This window comes from Leopardus geoffroyi, chromosome D3, assembly GCF_018350155.1.
Source record: "Leopardus geoffroyi isolate Oge1 chromosome D3, O.geoffroyi_Oge1_pat1.0, whole genome shotgun sequence".
NCBI lineage: Eukaryota > Metazoa > Chordata > Mammalia > Carnivora > Felidae > Leopardus > Leopardus geoffroyi.
The window spans coordinates 40,931,642-40,949,092 of NC_059339.1; the positions used below are offsets into that span (position 1 = coordinate 40,931,642).

General features: G+C 45.2%; 1 protein-coding gene across 1 annotated transcript in view; it reads right to left on the minus strand.

The window, feature by feature from the left end:
• Positions 1–17,140, minus strand: part of EMILIN2 (elastin microfibril interfacer 2) — a 52,920-nt gene extending 35,780 nt beyond the window's left edge. Inside the window, exons 1-2 of the mRNA XM_045458786.1 lie at positions 16,479–17,140; positions 15,813–15,935 (exon numbers count right to left, since the gene is read on the minus strand). Of these exons, the coding sequence (XP_045314742.1) occupies positions 15,813–15,935; positions 16,479–16,612 (257 nt within the window). The 5' untranslated portion in view covers positions 16,613–17,140. The remainder of the gene's footprint in view (positions 1–15,812; positions 15,936–16,478) is intronic.
• Positions 17,141–17,451: the final 311 nt, after the last annotated feature.

Consider the following 17,451-nt stretch of genomic DNA (forward strand, 5'->3'; position numbering starts at 1 on the left):
GCTTGGCCACCAGTAGCCAGTGAAGCTGCTATTCTTACATTCCTTCCACGAAGGCTTGCATTGCTGAAAATGACAATGTTCCAAAAGTACAGGGCGTGGCCGGCACCGTGAAATACAGCTTATGCATGCGTTCCTACGAATTCACATTCTTAGTTTTAACTTCCTGACTTTGGGAAATCCATTACAAAAGTCAAGCCACCGTGGGAAGGCTCACTGTCCCAGCTTTCTGGAGGGTTCTGTAATCGTAATCCACCATTAATGAAAGCCCACATTCCCCCACAGGATTCTTTCCAGGACGGTCATCATCGCTGCTGCAGGCTGCTTCCCCAGATAAATTCTATACTGTTCCTTCTCAAGCTTACATCATGTTTCCTTGTTCCTGGAGCCAGAATCGCAGGACACTCCTCCTGCTCTTGCTCTGGTTTCCCACAGTTTGAGCCATGAGAACATCTGCCGGCCTCAGCCTGTCGCAGGATGCTCACCACAGATACAACTTCCCATGGTTTGGGGATCCAAACCTTTCCTTTCAGAACTACCAAATAACTAGTTTGATTATTTCCTCTTTTTTTTTTTTTTTAAGGGCAAAAATCATTTCCGCAAATTCTGCTACAAAACTCAAAGTCATTTCAAAATCCTCTTTCCTGTGTTTCCTCGGACTTGGTTTGCAACATCCAACCTTCCCCTTTAGGGATCTTGGTCCTTTGGATGAAGACTATGGATGCTGGCAAGCTTTAGACCACACCTGTGACTTGGTGAGGTCCTTTAGACGCCTAGAAAATCCCGAGACAGTAGGAATGTCTCAGCAGATACAAAAACACCACCTTCTTCCTTTGGGCGAATTCATTCTCAGTAAAAGCAGTAATCTGGGAATTGAAAATACAGGAACACTTGTATTTCTTTTCTAATTTATGACATTGGGGAGAAAAAGTACCAAAATAGTCTAGTTTCATATTTCTCACATTGTCCAGGATAACCCAATATTACTTTAGGGTTTTAAAAAAATGTTTTTAATGTGTATTTATTTTTGAGAGAGTGAGACAGAGTGCGAGTGGGGGAGGGGCAGAGAGAGAGGGAGACACAGAATCTGAAGCAGCCTCCAGGCTCTGAGCTGTCAGCACAGAGCCCTGGAACTCATGAACCGCAAGATCATGATCTGAGTCAAAGTCAGACGCTTAACCAATTGAGCCACCCAGGCACCCCACTTTAGGGTTTTTTTAATCAACACTTAACACAGGGAAGTGGAGACATTTTCATCCACCTGCACTCTGCTTAGAAAGAGCATGGTTTTCTTTTCAAAGGGGCTGCGACAGCCCAGGTCTGAAGGTGTGGACAAGTAGGGGGTGAGCAAAAAGAAGAATCTGGCTTATTTGCTTTCAAATGGGTAGGGGTGACAGAGCAGGAGGCCACTGGAAGAGGCAGAAGTGAAGAGGAACTATTCTCCGAGGTGACTTAGGGTGGCCAGTGGATTTTCAAGGTTGGCATCACTGTGGCATCCTCTAACAATTTGTATTGCCACAGTGTCCAGCAAAGTCCTCACTGCTCATGCAGGCTTGTTGGATTGGATTTTTCTCTGGGGACTGGAGGGTGTACGTTGGCCAATTCCATGGGGTTCTGAGACAGCCACACAGAACCCACATACACAGTGGGCTATGGGAGAGTTGGCCTTGGACACTATCCCAGTCTACAGGAAAGCTTCTGGGCATCCACAATTCTTGCAAATTAAGAAGGGAGTGAGACAAATATATAGACTTTGAGGTGAAAGGGGGCCCGAGTGACACTAGCTTTTCTTTTTTTAAGTTTGCTTATTTATTTTAAGAGAGAGAGAGAGAGAGAGAGCACGAGTGGAGGAGGGGCAGAGAGAGAATCCGAAGCAGGCTCCGCTCTGTCAGCATGCGGCCTGATGAAGGGCTTGAATTCACTAACTGTGAGATCGTGACCTGAGCTGAAATCAAGAGTTGGACGCTTAGCTGACTAAGCCACCCAGGCTCTCCTGACCTAGAGTTTTAAAGATAGGTGGCTAGCTTCCATTTCCTTGAAATCATGTTGTTGTTTTTAAGAAAAATGACATAGATTGCATTACTGTGCTGTTTTTTTTTTTAGGTAAAACAATTAAATATTTGGTTTAAATAGTGGTTCTCATCCTGCTAATAAGCAGGTTCCTAAGCTGGCCCATAACCGAAAGCCCTCACTGAAACTGGCTTCAATTTTTACAAACAAAATGTAAAAGCAAGCAGGATATTTTCAAAGCCACAGAATTAATCTTTAAAATACTTCCCTATGTTTTTAGAATTTAACTTTCTCAAAATGAAGTTCTGTCTTTTGTCATTTTAACTTCCCAGTAACACCAAACCATTCTTTACAGTTGTGTTTAAAAAAAAAAAAAGAGAGAGAGATAACAGAACCAAAACAGAGTCACTTGCGCTAAGCCTCATGTCAGCAAATCAAGTTGAATTTCGATTTACAATCGTGTAACATGAACTCTTACACAAGGAAAGCTGTCTCTCCTATCAGAGAGATAATCAACATACACTCACATCTTGGCAAAAAACTTTTAAAGATTATATTGAGACTGCCAGTTCAGGAAATTACATTGTATCATTACCCTGATTGATTTAACTAGAATCCATCACATTTCAAATCCTCATTTTAGCTATAAGCCACTATATTTTCATTCAGTATTTACATTTATTTTCAAGATTATATGTGTGTCACAACTCCTTTTTTTAATTTTTTTAACGTTTATTTATTATTGAGGGACAGAGACAGAGCATGAGCATGGGAGGGGCAGAGAGAGGAGGAGACACAGAATACAAAGCAAGCTCCAGGCTCTGAGCTGTCAGCACAGAGCCGGATACAGGGCTGGAACTCACAAACCACGAGATCGTGACCCGAGTCGTAGTTGGACGCTTAAACGACTGAGCCACCCAGGCGCCCCTCACAATTCCCATTTTATTTTTTTAAATTTTTTTTTTCAACGTTTTTTATTTTATTTTTGGGACAGAGAGAGACAGAGCATGAACGGGGGAGGGGCAGAGAGAGAGGGAGACAGAATCGGAAACAGGCTCCAGGCTCTGAGCCATCAGCCCAGAGCCCGACGCGGGGCTCGAACTCCCGGACCGCGAGATCGTGACCTGGCTGAAGTCGGACGCTTAACCGACTGCGCCACCCAGGCGCCCCTACAATTCCCATTTTAAAAACACAAGCCACAGGGGCGCCTCGGTGGCTCAGTCAAACACCCAACTCTTGATTTTGGCTCAGGTTATGATCTCACAGTTTATGGGTTTGAGCCTCATGTTGGACTCCATGATGATTCTGTGAAGTCTGCCTGGGATTCTCTCTCTCTGCCCCTTCCCGACTCATGCTCATGCATGCTGTTTCTCTGTCAAAATAAATTAATACTTATAAATGAAATGCATACACTCTGTGTGTCGTGTACATGCAGGATATATAAATTTATCATAGGGCAAAAATTTGCAAAAAGACTAAAAATATGGGTTCCTTCTTGGGGCGCCTGCGTGGCTCAGGCAGTTAAGCGTCCGACTTTTAGTTCAGGTCATGATTTCATGGTTCATGAGTTCAAGCCCCATGTCCAGCTCTCTGCTGTCAATGTGGAACCTGCTTTAGATCCTCTGTCCCCCACTCTGTCTCTGCCCCTCCCCCACTCGTTCGTTTTCTCTCTCTCTAATAAATTTTAAAAAACATTAAAAAATATATATGGGTTCCTTCCATAATAATGGTCTCAATGGCCCATGTGAAGAATTATAGTTGGCTCCTGACCACAGGTGATGAATGAGGTGCTGACTATCCCAGGGACAAAGGCAATCCTGCCATAACCTTCAAATGACAGTCCTTGAACTATCTTGACTCCCTTCACAACACGTGGTCCTTTTTATCAATACCCTTGACAACAGACCACACAGATCACTCAGTGACAGCTCTTTATGTACCCTCACCCCCACACAGTGCTGTTGCACTTAAACACAGAGGAGAGGTCACCTGGCCATTAGACTGGGCCGCTGCTTCTCAACCTCTGCATTGCCTGGTCTGCTTCCCCCACCACACCCAGCACAGGTCCGACAGGGACTGTGGCCAGTCTCCTGACAATGCCCTTCCCACCACCCCTTGCCCACACCCCTCCTTCTCCCCGCTCAAATCTACTTTGCACGCATTGCCTGATCAGCATTTGGAAGCAAAGTTCTGATGGTGTCCCAGAACAAAAACTTCCCATGACTCCCCTTTGCCTAAATGATAAAGCCTAACCTCCTAACACTGGCTGTTACAGGTTGAATTGTCATCTCCAAAAAGATTTGTTAGAGTCCTCACCCCCACCCAGTCCCTCAGAATGTGACCTTATTTAAAGATAGGGTCTTTACACAGGCAATCAAGTTAAAATGAGGCCATTGGGATGGGCCTCACTAATCCAATGAGTGGTGTGTGTATAAGAGGAAACTCAGACACAGAGACACATACAGAGGGAAAGGACGTGACAGACACTGGCAGGAAGGGGACCATCTACCAGCCAGGGAGAAGAGCCCCGAGCAGCACCTTCCCTCAGCCCTCGGGAGGAGCCTGGCCTGCGGACGCCCCTTCATCTCCCACCTCTAGGCCCCAGCCCATGTTTTCTTGTTTTATGCTGGTGTCTTCTCAAATCTACACATATTCAACTAGAACAATCTTTCAAAGCCCTGCTAAGATGTCATCACCTGCAAACATGTTCTCAGATTCCTCCTGGCTGGGAATAATTCCTTCCACCTCTGAACATCCTCAGCTATTTGTACTTCTGTATAGCAATTCTAGTTTCTACCTTTTATTTTATAATTATTTCTCTCTATGTCTCATTTCACTGACTGGATGTGAACTTCCGGAGGGCAAGAGAGAGGTTGGGTTCCTTCCTGGGTCCCAGTGGGGCCTAGTCCTGGGCCACACATAGTCCTTTCACAAAAATATTTATTTAATGAAACTGAGTAACCGACAGTCCGCAAAGAAGTCTTCTTTACCCTATTGAGTTTTCTGCCAATTCGAAGTGGCTTAAGTTAATTATGTGGCCTAAATCCAACATTTTCCAGGGTTATAAGTGTGAAATGCGTTTTTCTTACTCCACTATAGTTTTATCTATGTTCTCATCTGTTAGATATTTACCATCTAATTTGCCCTCAGAAAAATCAGAGAAGTGACCTTGCTATCAATACAAATGATTTTCTACACCATTTTGCCACAAGGAAGTCCCCAGCTACAAAAACCATATACAAATGGTGGTATACGCATACAAAGGAATAGTACTCAACAATACAAAGTAATCAACTATTGATACATAGTACAACACGATGTACCTCAACATAATTGTGGAGTGAACAAAGGCTAAAGGCTAACCTAAGAGTACATACTGTATGACTATTTACATAAAACTCTAGAAAATGCAAACTTATCTATGGAAAGCAGATCAGCAGTTGCCTAGGGAGTGTGTGGGGAGAAACTGGAGGGAAGGATTGCCAAGGGGCATGAGGAAACTTTTGGGAGAGATGGTTATATTCAATGTCTTGATTATGATCTTGGCTTTAAGGGTGCATACACGTATCAAAACATTTAATTACACAACTTTAAACATGTAGGGTTTGTGTATGTAGATCATACCTCAATAAAGCTGTTTTGTATAATATATATTATATAATATATATTATATATGTCATATATATAATATATTATATAATATATATTTTATATATATATTATACAATATATATTTTATATACATATATATATACACACACACACATACACACACACACACACACACACACACACACATACACATGCATTTTTGCATTAGGGTGCCTTAAATCTCTTCAGGACTGTGGAATCAAGTACCAGATAGCCTTGCCCTGACTATCTAATAATACAGCTCAGCTTAAAAAAAATAAATAAATAAAATTAAATCTATATTTAAGCTAAGTTTCTACCAGTAGAAACCAAAACCACAGCATTAAGTCTTTTTCACAGTTTCAAAATGAGGATCTAACTAAAGTTTTTAGTGTTTTTTTTTTTTTAACATATTGGATTACTCTTTTGCTTTAACCATTTGCTTTATCTTTGGGGGTTTAGACCTAATATTTATTTTTGTACTTTCAAAGGTATGGATCGGTGACTAAGGAAGATAGTCAAAACAATTTTCTTTTTTTATAACAGCCTTCAAATTGTCATTTATATTAAATAACACACAAAACATCAAAGATATAAATTAGCATTCTAAAATATGACAAGGGATGACTATTCTTTGGGATTATTATTTTCTCAGTGACAATTCTGACAAGAGGTGCTTAGAGGGTGCCATGCTATTTGGTTCAGGAAACAAGCCATAAATGGTGTTTCTGCCTTCCCTCCTGCACCTCCAGTGAGCAAGGCATCTGGGTTATATCTCGCCGTTTTTGCAATAATGCAACGGAACGACTCGCAAATATCTTGTGAGTTGCCAGAAGATGATGCAGAGTGTTGGGATGGGAAAGGGTGCCTCGTTTATCATGACCAAGCCAGAGCTCTGACCTGGCGCTGTTGTCCTGGAAAGCTGCTGGAAAAGCAGCTGAAAAGCAGGCCCCCTGACGCATAAACAAACCTGAACGCTGTCAGGACAGCTGGCCAGACTGGAGATTCTGGAATGTTCAAAATACTCAGAAAGGCTCCGCTCTGCCTCCCTGCCCAAAGCCTTCATTCCACCAGCACGTGAGAGCTCTTTGCGTTGACACGGACACTAGCCAGAGAAACACTTTAATGGTGAAAAGATTTCCCGCGATCTCTAGATTGTGAAACTCACCCCGCCCTGGGTTCTGTTGCAATCACGGCCACAGCTATGGGGCTCTGTTTTCAAGATACATGGAAAACCTCAGCAGAAAAACAAGTGGCATTTTCACTACAGTTTAGGGAAAAAAAAAAAAAAAAAAAAAAGAATGTAGGTCCCTATCCCATGATCCTTCAACAGCATCCCTGCTGGGCAGCTGTAGAGAAACAAGTTGCAGCAAGAAGGAATCTCTAGAACCTTGTTTTATAACGGACTGTGAGCAAATTGCTGTAAAAGGCAACCAAATAAAGCCCATTCAGCAGACCCTGGACAATCACAAATATGTACGAAGATGGGGAATGTTAGGAAACAGGTGAAAAGGTCGCATAGAAAATTCCCTTTCATCGAAATGGTCAGCCTGAGAAGGCTTCACCTAAAACCACTGGTCTCTTAACCAAATGCCTAGTAAAATATACTGCCCTGAAAGGCTGACACTGCAGAAAATACTTTTTAGGCGTATTCCCTAATCTAATATTTTCTTAGTGGAAAGTAGGGGAAAAAAATTAAAAAAAAAAAAAAAAAAAACAGCCGGATTCTAACACACCCAGAAAAGTTTGCTTCTACAGCATTTCCAAACTAGGGATTTGGTGACTTTGAACTCTCCCTACTTTTTTCCAGCGCCCATCACCACTGTAAAACAGGAAGGAAAGAAGAAAACTTATGGGTGAGTTTCACTTCAATCATTTCATTATTTTCCTCCAACATATACACTGCTGTCACATCGACAACTACTATGTTCCTCTCTCGAGCCATCCAGGAAAATTGTGCTTTATAAGGACAAGACAGGTTCACCTCCTCTTATCAAGTGGTTCTTTGCTATTTTTAACTCCAGAAGGCTGCTTCACCAAGGACAGAAGCAGTTAATTCCAAGTAGTAAAAACGTCAGTGTGTGTTTGGACCAGCAATAAATCAGCACATTTGGGTGACAGTCTGTAAGTCGTCTGAGCACTGGCATAGTCTGTCAGTTTTAGGTTACAAAAATTTAATGTTTATTTATTTTTGAGAGAGAGAGAGAGAGAGAGAGAGAGAGAGAGAAGCCCAAGCAGGCTCTGCACTGTCAGCACAGAGTCCGATGTAGGACTCAAGTTCATAAACCATGAGATCACGACCTGAACTGAAATCAAGAGTCGGATGCTTAACCCAGGTGCCCCTAGGTTTTAAAATACAGTACGTAGGGGCGCCTGGGTGGCGCAGTCGGTTAAGCGTCCGACTTCAGCCAGGTCACGATCTCGCGGTCCGTGAGTTCGAGCCCCGCGTCGGGCTCTGGGCTGATGGCTCAGAGCCTGGAGCCTGTTTCCGATTCTGTGTCTCCCTCTCTCTCTGCCCCTCCCCCGTTCATGCTCTGTCTCTCTCTGTCCCAAAAATAAATAAACGTTGAAAAAAAAAATTTTAAATACAGAACGTAAAACTCTGGGATCTGCCATATGCAGTACCTACTGCACTATTCACACTCAGTAAACGTGAGTAACATCCTGCTGTTACCAACCCGAGGAAGAGGACTTTTTTCTAAAGGGAAAGGGTTAGAGCAGCATGGTGGCGGGCTGAAAGGTGGTGGGAGGATGGGCAGCGTTCGCCCACTGCTCATGAAACCTGGGACATCCCAGCTAGCTCTCTTCTGAGCTACCACAGGCAGGCACGCATCTGCAGAACCAGCACTCAGTGCCCACGGCAAGTGGAACGTTCACTTTAAATCGACTGTATTCATTTACGTGCATTCCCCAAAGAAACCATAACTGGCTCTGCCTTCCAAAGCAATCTCTAAGTTATTAGCTTCATGTCTATAAGTTGATTTTCATTTCATTTCATTTGCTTAATTATCTTAGTTTACCGAATTTATTTCTCTTGATTTTATTTTATTAATGGGCTCTAATCCCAACATGGGGCTTGAACTCACCACCCAGTGATCAAGGGTCCAATGCTCCCCTGACTGAGCCAGCCAGGTGCCCCGTGAAATTATTTCAATTTCTAGCACCTCAGCCTCTAACGTGTCCAGAAGCACTGATTTCAAACTCAAAGCCTTCAAAGATGAGCCCACCTGAGAGGCAACAACACTCCAAACGATGAGAATAGGAGTGTTCATGAGACATTCCTGCTGAGTATACCCTATATGAGTATGATAGTGCACTTTTAACAAGTTCTGTCAGCTACGGTATCCCACTAGTAATGTAGAGATGGAAAAAACAAAACAAAACAAAAAGCAAAAAACATACCTCAGACAGGTTGAAGGACTTGCCTGAAGTCATACAGCTTAGTGGTGGTAGAGCTCAGGCCAGAAGCCAAGTTTTTTATTTCCTCTTCCAGAACATGTTGTCCACACCAGGCAGCCCCTAGAGGGACTTCTTCAGGGGATGTTTGCTCCCACTCACCTCCCCTTTTCTGGCTATTTCAGAATTTTAGTTGATTTACCAAGTGCCAACACAGTGGAATAGATCAGTGGAGAAAGACCAACTAAGGGGACCAAAACAGGGTTTAATGAGAAGCAACTGTTTTTAAGACTGTGACCTCTATTTGAATCCCATTAACTTTTCTCCAAGATCAGAAAGGTGGAAAACGTAGCCAATAAAGTTCTTTTTCAAGACCCCAGTCTCTGCCCTAAATAATCTGGCTGAGCTTATGAAAAGAAAAGAAAATAACGACTGTAGAAGGGCTCTACAAACCTAGCATCTGATTTACCAGGAAGCTTAAAAGGAAGATCAGAAGATTCCAGGGCAGCAGTGCAGAAGCAGCCCGGAAGGATGAGAAGGAAGGTCAACCGAAGGAAGGAGGCAAGTGTACTGGGCTCATGGGGTCTGGGCACTGTGAGTGAAAGCCTCAGGCACATGGGCTAGCTCAGCCTTCCCTCATCAATTCAAATTACCCTCAAAACCAAGGAGCAAAACTCTACAGCCAATTGATTGCAAGATGTTTAAAAGCTGAAGGAAAACCAATTCCCCTGAAGTTACACACCCAAGAGGCACGTGTTCCAATTGAATGGAATTCTGTTCCGGGAGATAGAGAAACTGTAGGATTGGCTCTAGAAGATGTAAGCCCTCATTATTTTCGAAGCCTTAAGTGTTCTTTGTGTGTGTGTGCGCACGTTTTTGTGTTTTGTGTGTGTGTGTGTGTGTTTTCTTTTTTCTTTCTTTTTTTTTTTTTACGAGCTTTTCCTGGCTGAGATTGCCTCCTAATAGACAACTTTTCTTCCAACTGAATGACCATCTGCTCCCCTTGGAATCTGAGAATTAGAGGAGTTCTGGAACTCAGCACTTAGAACTCACACCTGCTACAAATTCACAAATTCTTCTTCTGTGTTATCACAGCACAACAGGCTCCCCTACTTAGTCCCACCCAGTTCCTCCCCCAACTGATGAGATTCTTTTAAAGAGCTCATAGGAAAAATTCCACCCAGATGCAACACACCCAAGAAGAGGGCAGGAGTGGGGTTGGGTAGATGCTGATAAACCCGTCAGTTTGTGGGCTCAGGGAGTAGGAAACCCCACCCTACGGAGCCTCAGCCCTCAGCTGGGAGCAAAGCGAATACAGGAGAATAATCCTGCCTTACATCTGGGATGCCCGGATGTCCTCACCTACAAGGCAGCTGCTCCACACAGCAGGACGCCCCCAAATGCCTCAAATACTAATAGCAGTCAGCTGGACTGACGCAAGTAGAGTGGGAGGTTCCGGACTCTCTCAAACTACTGCCACAAAGCATGAATGCTGCATGAAAGGAAACCATGCCTAGCCCAAAGGGAGAAGATAGCACTGTCTGCTAGCCAGCAGTACCCCCGAACACCACCAGCCTGTGTATAGTGGGATCTAGGAAACCTCAGACCCTCATCCTTCCCTTCCCATCTCACCAGAGGTGCCAATGTCCCAGCATGCTCTGTGGCAGGCATCACACTCACACACCCTTGGGTGGGTCCAGACAGTAAGGGGCCACGGAGTATGCAGGAGGAAGAGCCTAAGGCTTGGAAATATGACTGGATATGGATCCCGAATGGGCTACTTCCTAACTACATGACCCTCTGTAGAATGGAGATAATGCCCCCATGGAATAGATGTGATGAAGGGGCTGCTCTCATTACAATAATATGCTCCGGGGGGGGGGGTGGTATTTTCACCCAAGTCAACCCTGAATACTTTATTAAAATAAGACATCACAAGGACAAGAGATAAATGCTGCTGAGGATGTGGAGAAAAGGGACCCCTTGTGCACAGTAAACGTGTACAGCCACTATGGAAAACAGTATGGAGATTCCTCAAAAAATTAAAAGTACCATATGATCCAGCAATTTCACTTCTTGGTATATATGCAAAGGAAACAAAAACTCTATGTTAAACAGATCTCTGCTCCCCACGTCCACAGCACCATTATCTACAATAGTCAAGACATGGAAACAACCTAAGTGGATGAATGGATAAAAAAGTTGTGATATATACATACAATGGAATACTATTCTGCCATTAAAAAAAAAAAAATCCAGGGCACCTGGGTGGCTCAGTCTATTAAGCATCTGACTTCGGCTCAGGTCATGATCTCATCGTTAGTGAGTTCAAGCTCCACATGGGGCTGTCTGCTGTCAGTGCAGAGCCTGCTTTGGATCCTGTCTTCCTCTCTCTGCCCCTCCCCTGCTTGGATGCACACACACACACACACACACACACACACACACACACACACACACTCTTTCTCAACAATAAACATAGAAAAAAGAAAATCCTACCATGCGACATGGATGGACCTTGAGAGTATGATGCTTAGTGAAGTAAGTCAGAGAGACTAATTCTGTATGATCTCACTTACATGTGGAATCTAAAAACACCACAAACTCACAGAAAAAAGAAATCAGATTTGTGGTTAATAGAGGCAAGGGTGGGGTGAGAGGGAAATGAATGAAGATGGTCAAAAGTACAAATTTCCGGTTGTAACCTAAATTCCTAGGGATGTAACATACATGATCGATGTAGTTAACACTGCTATATAGTATGCTTAAATCCGTTAAGAGTAGATCCTAAGGGTTGCATTGCAAGGAAAAAAAATATTTCTTCCTTTTTTTCTTTTTTTTTGTATCTAGGAGATGACAGATGTTAACTTACTGTGGCAACCATTTCACAACATATGTAAGTCACCAGGCTGTATACCTTAAACTTATGCAGTGCTGCATGTCAATTACACCTCAGTAAAACTGGGAAACATTTAAAGAAGAAACCAACTGGAGCCTAACGAAGAGTATGAAAGATGAGATAGTCCAATGCATAATAGCAAATAACCCACAATAAAGATATTTAAGTGCACAGCCATACACACAGCTCTCACTTTTATGTGGGAATTGCCTTCCATGAAAGAAGGTATAAATGTTCTTGATAGCTGAATATAGTGCAATCCACCAAAGGTATGCACTAAAACAAACAAATGCATCTTCCACTGCTAGGGGGACAAAGGCCAGTCCACAAAGGCCAGCAGCCCTGGATTTGTGGGCAGCTCAGCCATTTACCATCACACGACCTGTAGACAAGACCCTTATTGGCAAAATGGGGACCATGGCATTCATCTTGAAGGGTTGTTGCAAGAATTAAATAACCTCATACAGAATAAAAAGCCCTGATGCAGTGCTTGACACATAGAAGTGTCTTTACAGTTTCAGGGAAAATGATCACTCAAAATCCCCACATATACAAAAACCCTCACTGTTCCTACTGTCACAGAAAGATGTCCAAATCTGCAATCTGGAATCGAAGGTTCTTCATATATACAAATGGAACAAAGTCTAAACCTTTTGGAAATGCACATGCCTGCAGAGGCTCAGTCATGACCAGGCATAGATGTTCTCCCCTTATTTCTATGGACTTCCCCATAAAACCTCTTGTTTCCCAGCTGATTTGGGGTCTCCCTTGGCTTCTCTACTTCTGTCCTAGAACATGCAGTGTGCTTCACCTGCTTGGCTACTATCAACTCTCTTTTTCTTCTTTTTAGTCTTTTAAAATATTTATTTATTTTAGAAAGAGAGAGAGCATGAGCAGGGGAGGGGCAGAGAGAGAGGGAAACACAGAATGCGAAGCAGGCTCCAGGCTCTGAGCTGTCAGCACAGAGCCCGACGTGGGGCTTGAACTCACGAGCCATGAGATCATGACCTGAGTCTAAGTCAGACCCTTAACTGACCGAGCCACCCAGGTGCCCCAACTCTCTTTTTCCACCAAAGCCTTTGAGATACATTTGATTCTTCTGTAACCCGAGTTTCCTCTTGACCTACTCTCTTAACCTCACACAAGTTACAATGCCCGTCCACCACTGACCTGAAACTGTCCTTTCTGCAGAAGCAATTTCTCCCTGCTAGTTAAAGCCACTGGCCTCACTGGACCCCTTAGCCTCCAGATCTCTCCTCCTGAAGTCTCTAAGATGCGGTCTCTTCTTCCAAAGACTTGGCTTTGCTCTCTCCCCTTCCTGGCTCCTCTTCCCCCTTTCCCTCCACCATCCCTAGAAACTCCACTCTGCCCCAACTCTCTCAAGGCCTTGCTGGCACACACCTGTCACTCCCAGGCGCTAAGCCAGCACCAGCTGCCCATCTGTATTCTAGCTCCAACATCTCCAGCCCTGCACTTCTAACACCACTGGAAAGTATCCCTCAGTAACTGCAGGATTAGTTTCCAAAGGACCTTCACTTCCATACATCTCAGGTTCTAAGGAGACCTCTACTGACAACACCCATGAAAGAAGAGAAGTTGCTCGGGCTTCTGGATTTATCTGAAATACCTAGGAAATTCCATGTTAAACAGCCTTTTAAGTATACAGTGGCTTTGACTTCAATCATCCACCAATCATAAAAATTTAGGAAACATTTAGTAATTAAAAAATAAGATAAGCCATTCCTTTCCTGGCTCTAAGGAAACAGAAAAAAGTCAACACTGAATTAGTTAATTTCAACGTTTTCAGCTTGATCAGCTAAAACTGTCTTATTTTTTAAATTTCGCACTTACAATGCAGTGTCTAAAGTGTAAAAACACACTTGAATTGTGTTTGAATGTTGCTATTAGTGAAGAAAAACACCCAGGTCACTTATTTTGATTTTATTTAATGAAACAACAGAAACAGGGGCACCTGGGTAGCTCAGTCGGTTAAGCAGCTGACTTCAGTTCAGGTCGTGATTTCATGGTTTGTGAGTTTGGGCCCCACATCGGGCTCTGTGCTGGCGGCTCAGAGCCTGGAGCCTGCTTCAGGTTCTGTGTCTCCCTCGCTCTCTGCCCCTCCCCTACTCACACTCTGTCTCTGTCTCAAAAATAAATAAAACGTTAAAAAATTTTTCAAAAAGTAAAACAACAGAAACATCTATCATTTCTTAAAGCAGTGTTTGTTGTCTTTCCCAGTAGGTGGTGAAAATATGCTCCAACTGCCTCCCATTTAACCTGAGATCTGGAGGTGATTTGCTCCTCACTGACGACAAAGAATCTTTTTCACTGAGTTATGGTCAAATACAACAATTAAATCATCATTTGATTTTGCAAGCACTAAAATAATTTCAGAAAACTTAAAAGAAAAAACATCTTTTAAATGAAAAGCATTACCTCCCCAAATGAAAAATTCATTTATCTGAGTCACCACAAGGAAGTATTAAGATTATAGCAAATCATAAAATGTAGTTCTTGTGTAAAACAAATGAAATATTCCTGACTAATAATTCTAATTTTAAATAAACCCGTTCAAATTGTGTTGAATACTTGGTTCATGTCTCTACCATAACGTAAAAATCTTACTTGATTCTCATTTCGGTGACTGCTGGCCATGGACTGTGAGGTCTACAAATTACCACCTAGAGATACTGGCGATATGACAGTGCTGCACCTCCCTGAGAAATCCAAGTCATGAGCCAGAGATTCCATTTCTGCCTGATTCTCTCTATATTTGAAAGTGGGGGTCTCTTCTAGGTTGTTGCTGTTGGCCTAACAGGAACAACCCCTTCCCGATTTGCAGTTCCCACCATAGCCCAAGTGGAACCATCCAGAGACCACTTCCACCCCACAAGCCTGAAGGCTCATCTACTGCCTTCTGGAATAAGGTTTTCTGGAGTCCAGTTTCAGTCTGTCCCTTTGCCTTGCCAAAGGCAGATCCGCCTACTGGCTATTCTTTGCTGTAATGACAACTGTGCTCTAAGACAAACAACTTATTCTTAGGGGGAAACAAATAATTGCAACCATCACATGTGTTCCCCAACAGCCATTGATTCACAACGCTTATCCTCTGATAACTTACACAAAAACACAAAGGCTTGCCGGAAGACAATTGAATGAGTGTGATGTATTTAACAGAATTTGCATTCTATTGCATTGCTTCCTCTTTGTTTTTTTTTGTTTTTTTTTTTTAAGATGGTGAAATCTTTATAAGCAGAAAGATGATTTTCACCAACAAGAAGACTATTTTCTCCTGACGACCTCTTGGCCGAATCCCCAAATCTAACATGAAAAATACAGCAACTCACTTTTAAGCAAGTTATAGCTGGGACTTCAGTTTAGAGAGCGACAACACTGGAAGAGGTCCGTTTTATGGGGACATTTGGACAAAACTCGCCTGTTTTAGGACACGAGATGGAACAAACCTCTCAGCTAATCCTACATTTCAAAGTTTTTAGCAGTATACATTTTGGAACCTTCTGTGTGCCCCAGAACACACAATATGGATCTAATTAGGTCCAGCTGCCTTATGTTAGTAATAAAATTGAAAGAAAAAAAAAAAAAAAAAACAGAGAGGTGGGGGTGGGAGCTTTGTTCACCCCTCCCATGCCCCGGTGATCACAAGCTCGCAAGTTGTGCGCATCCTCCACACTCAGGGCAACACACGCTTCCAAAATACCCCCAGCATGCCTGGGACCCCGCTCAGCGCTCAGACTTTTCAGCTGCTGAGTTTTCTCCCACTCTGGAAAAGATTTACGGATGGGCCAGAGCTCAACGCTCCGACGCCACCCACCGCCCAGGCCCTGGCGCACTCCGCCAGCTCCTAGGCTCAACGACTTACACCAGCGCGGACGGACAGGGCATCTGGTTCCAGGGACAGTTGTACTGAGCCTGAATAAAACTCTCACTTCCCTCCAGCACAGAGCAGCTCACGTTCTTGTTCACGATGTAGGCGCACCAGTTCCTGGGATGAAGGAGAGAGAGCGAGAAGGACACAGTGTCAACCCAGAGAACAATGAGGCTGGGGGAGCCGGGGCAAGCCGATAGGGCAGCGGGCACATTGAGGGTCACGGAGCCCGCCGTCCCTGCGGAGGTGGGAGCCCGACAAAGCGGCCATCAGGAGGGTACGCGGCTGCGCCTTTGGGGAGCGTGTACCTTAAGCCGACAAAAGACAGGGAAAAGAAAAGCGCCTACGGCCCCAGGGCTTCAGTAATTCCTGGGATCGCCCTGCTCTGCGGGACACTCTCTGCTCCCCTTAGCCCCGGAGGCAGCGCTGCTAGGAGCGCCGGCGAGGTTACCCGGGACGCCTCGCGCCGGCCGTAGAGCGCATGGTCCCGGGGGAGGCGCCGCCGCCGGGGCAGCCCGAGGGGGACCCCCCGGCTGCTGCTCATCGCCTTTGGCATGGAGCTTGCGGGCCGGCTGCTAGTGGAGAGTGGGGGTGGGCGGGGGCCCAGGGCTCTTGGAAGGAGCATCGCAGTGCTGGGAGCGAGAAGGACCGCACACTTACTTGTTCCTGGCGCCCGGCCGCGCGGGGTGCATGGGCTGCGGGCCGGCATGGCACAGCCCCGCACCGCCCAGGGTCAGCAGCGCCAACGCCCAGCGCCAGGGCGCGCGGGGCCAGAGCCTTGTCCTCGGCCACATTCTGCGCGCGGCGAGCGCGCCCCGCCTGCCGGATCCGGAGCGCGGCGGGTCGAGGCTAGCGCCGCGAGGCTGCGGGCGGACGGGGCGCGGCCGGAGAAGGCAGGAGGCTCGGGCGCTCCTCTGCGCCCCCGCTCCGCGGCCGCCCCCTCCGGCTTCTAGCTCCCACTTCTCCTTTTCCACCCCGTGCGCCCGCGCTTCTCCTCGGTCCCTCAATGACGCACAGGTCCCCCCCGGGTGCCGCCCTCTTTATTTCACTTCCCTCTCCGAAACGTGACTCTCCCTCCACCACGGCTCCCCGTCTCTGGTGCCCTTGCCTCTCGGCAGGGGGTTTGGGGTGAAAGGGCTGAAGAGTTTAGGAGAAGGGTCTAAGTTACAGAATTTCCAATTACTCATTCCTTTGGTCTCTTCCCAGAAGCGGAGCAACTCCGCCTCCCACCTTCCAGCAGGCGCGCCCCGGCCCCTGGGGAAGTGGCCGCAGTCGGCGAGTCTGGCAGTCCTCGCGTCGTGCCTGTTGTGCCCGGGTGCCGACTCCCCGGAGCGAGTGAGGGACATCTTTATCAGTCCCTGGGAGGACTCGACTCGGGTTTCCTCTTCTGGCAAGACGGGGCCATTCCCTCACATTTGGATTTACAAGAGTTTACAGGGAAATGAACACGGGTCTTCTCTTTACTCAACTCTGCCTCGTGCACCCATTTCAGTTTCCAAGTCAACGTGCAGGGCAGCAGGGGACAGCCCCACCAGTTCACAACAGCATCAGACTCTAATAAATGCTACACTGATTTTTGAAAGATAATCTCACAGCCTCTGCTTCTGATGTCCTACTCTGAACTTTCTTTTTC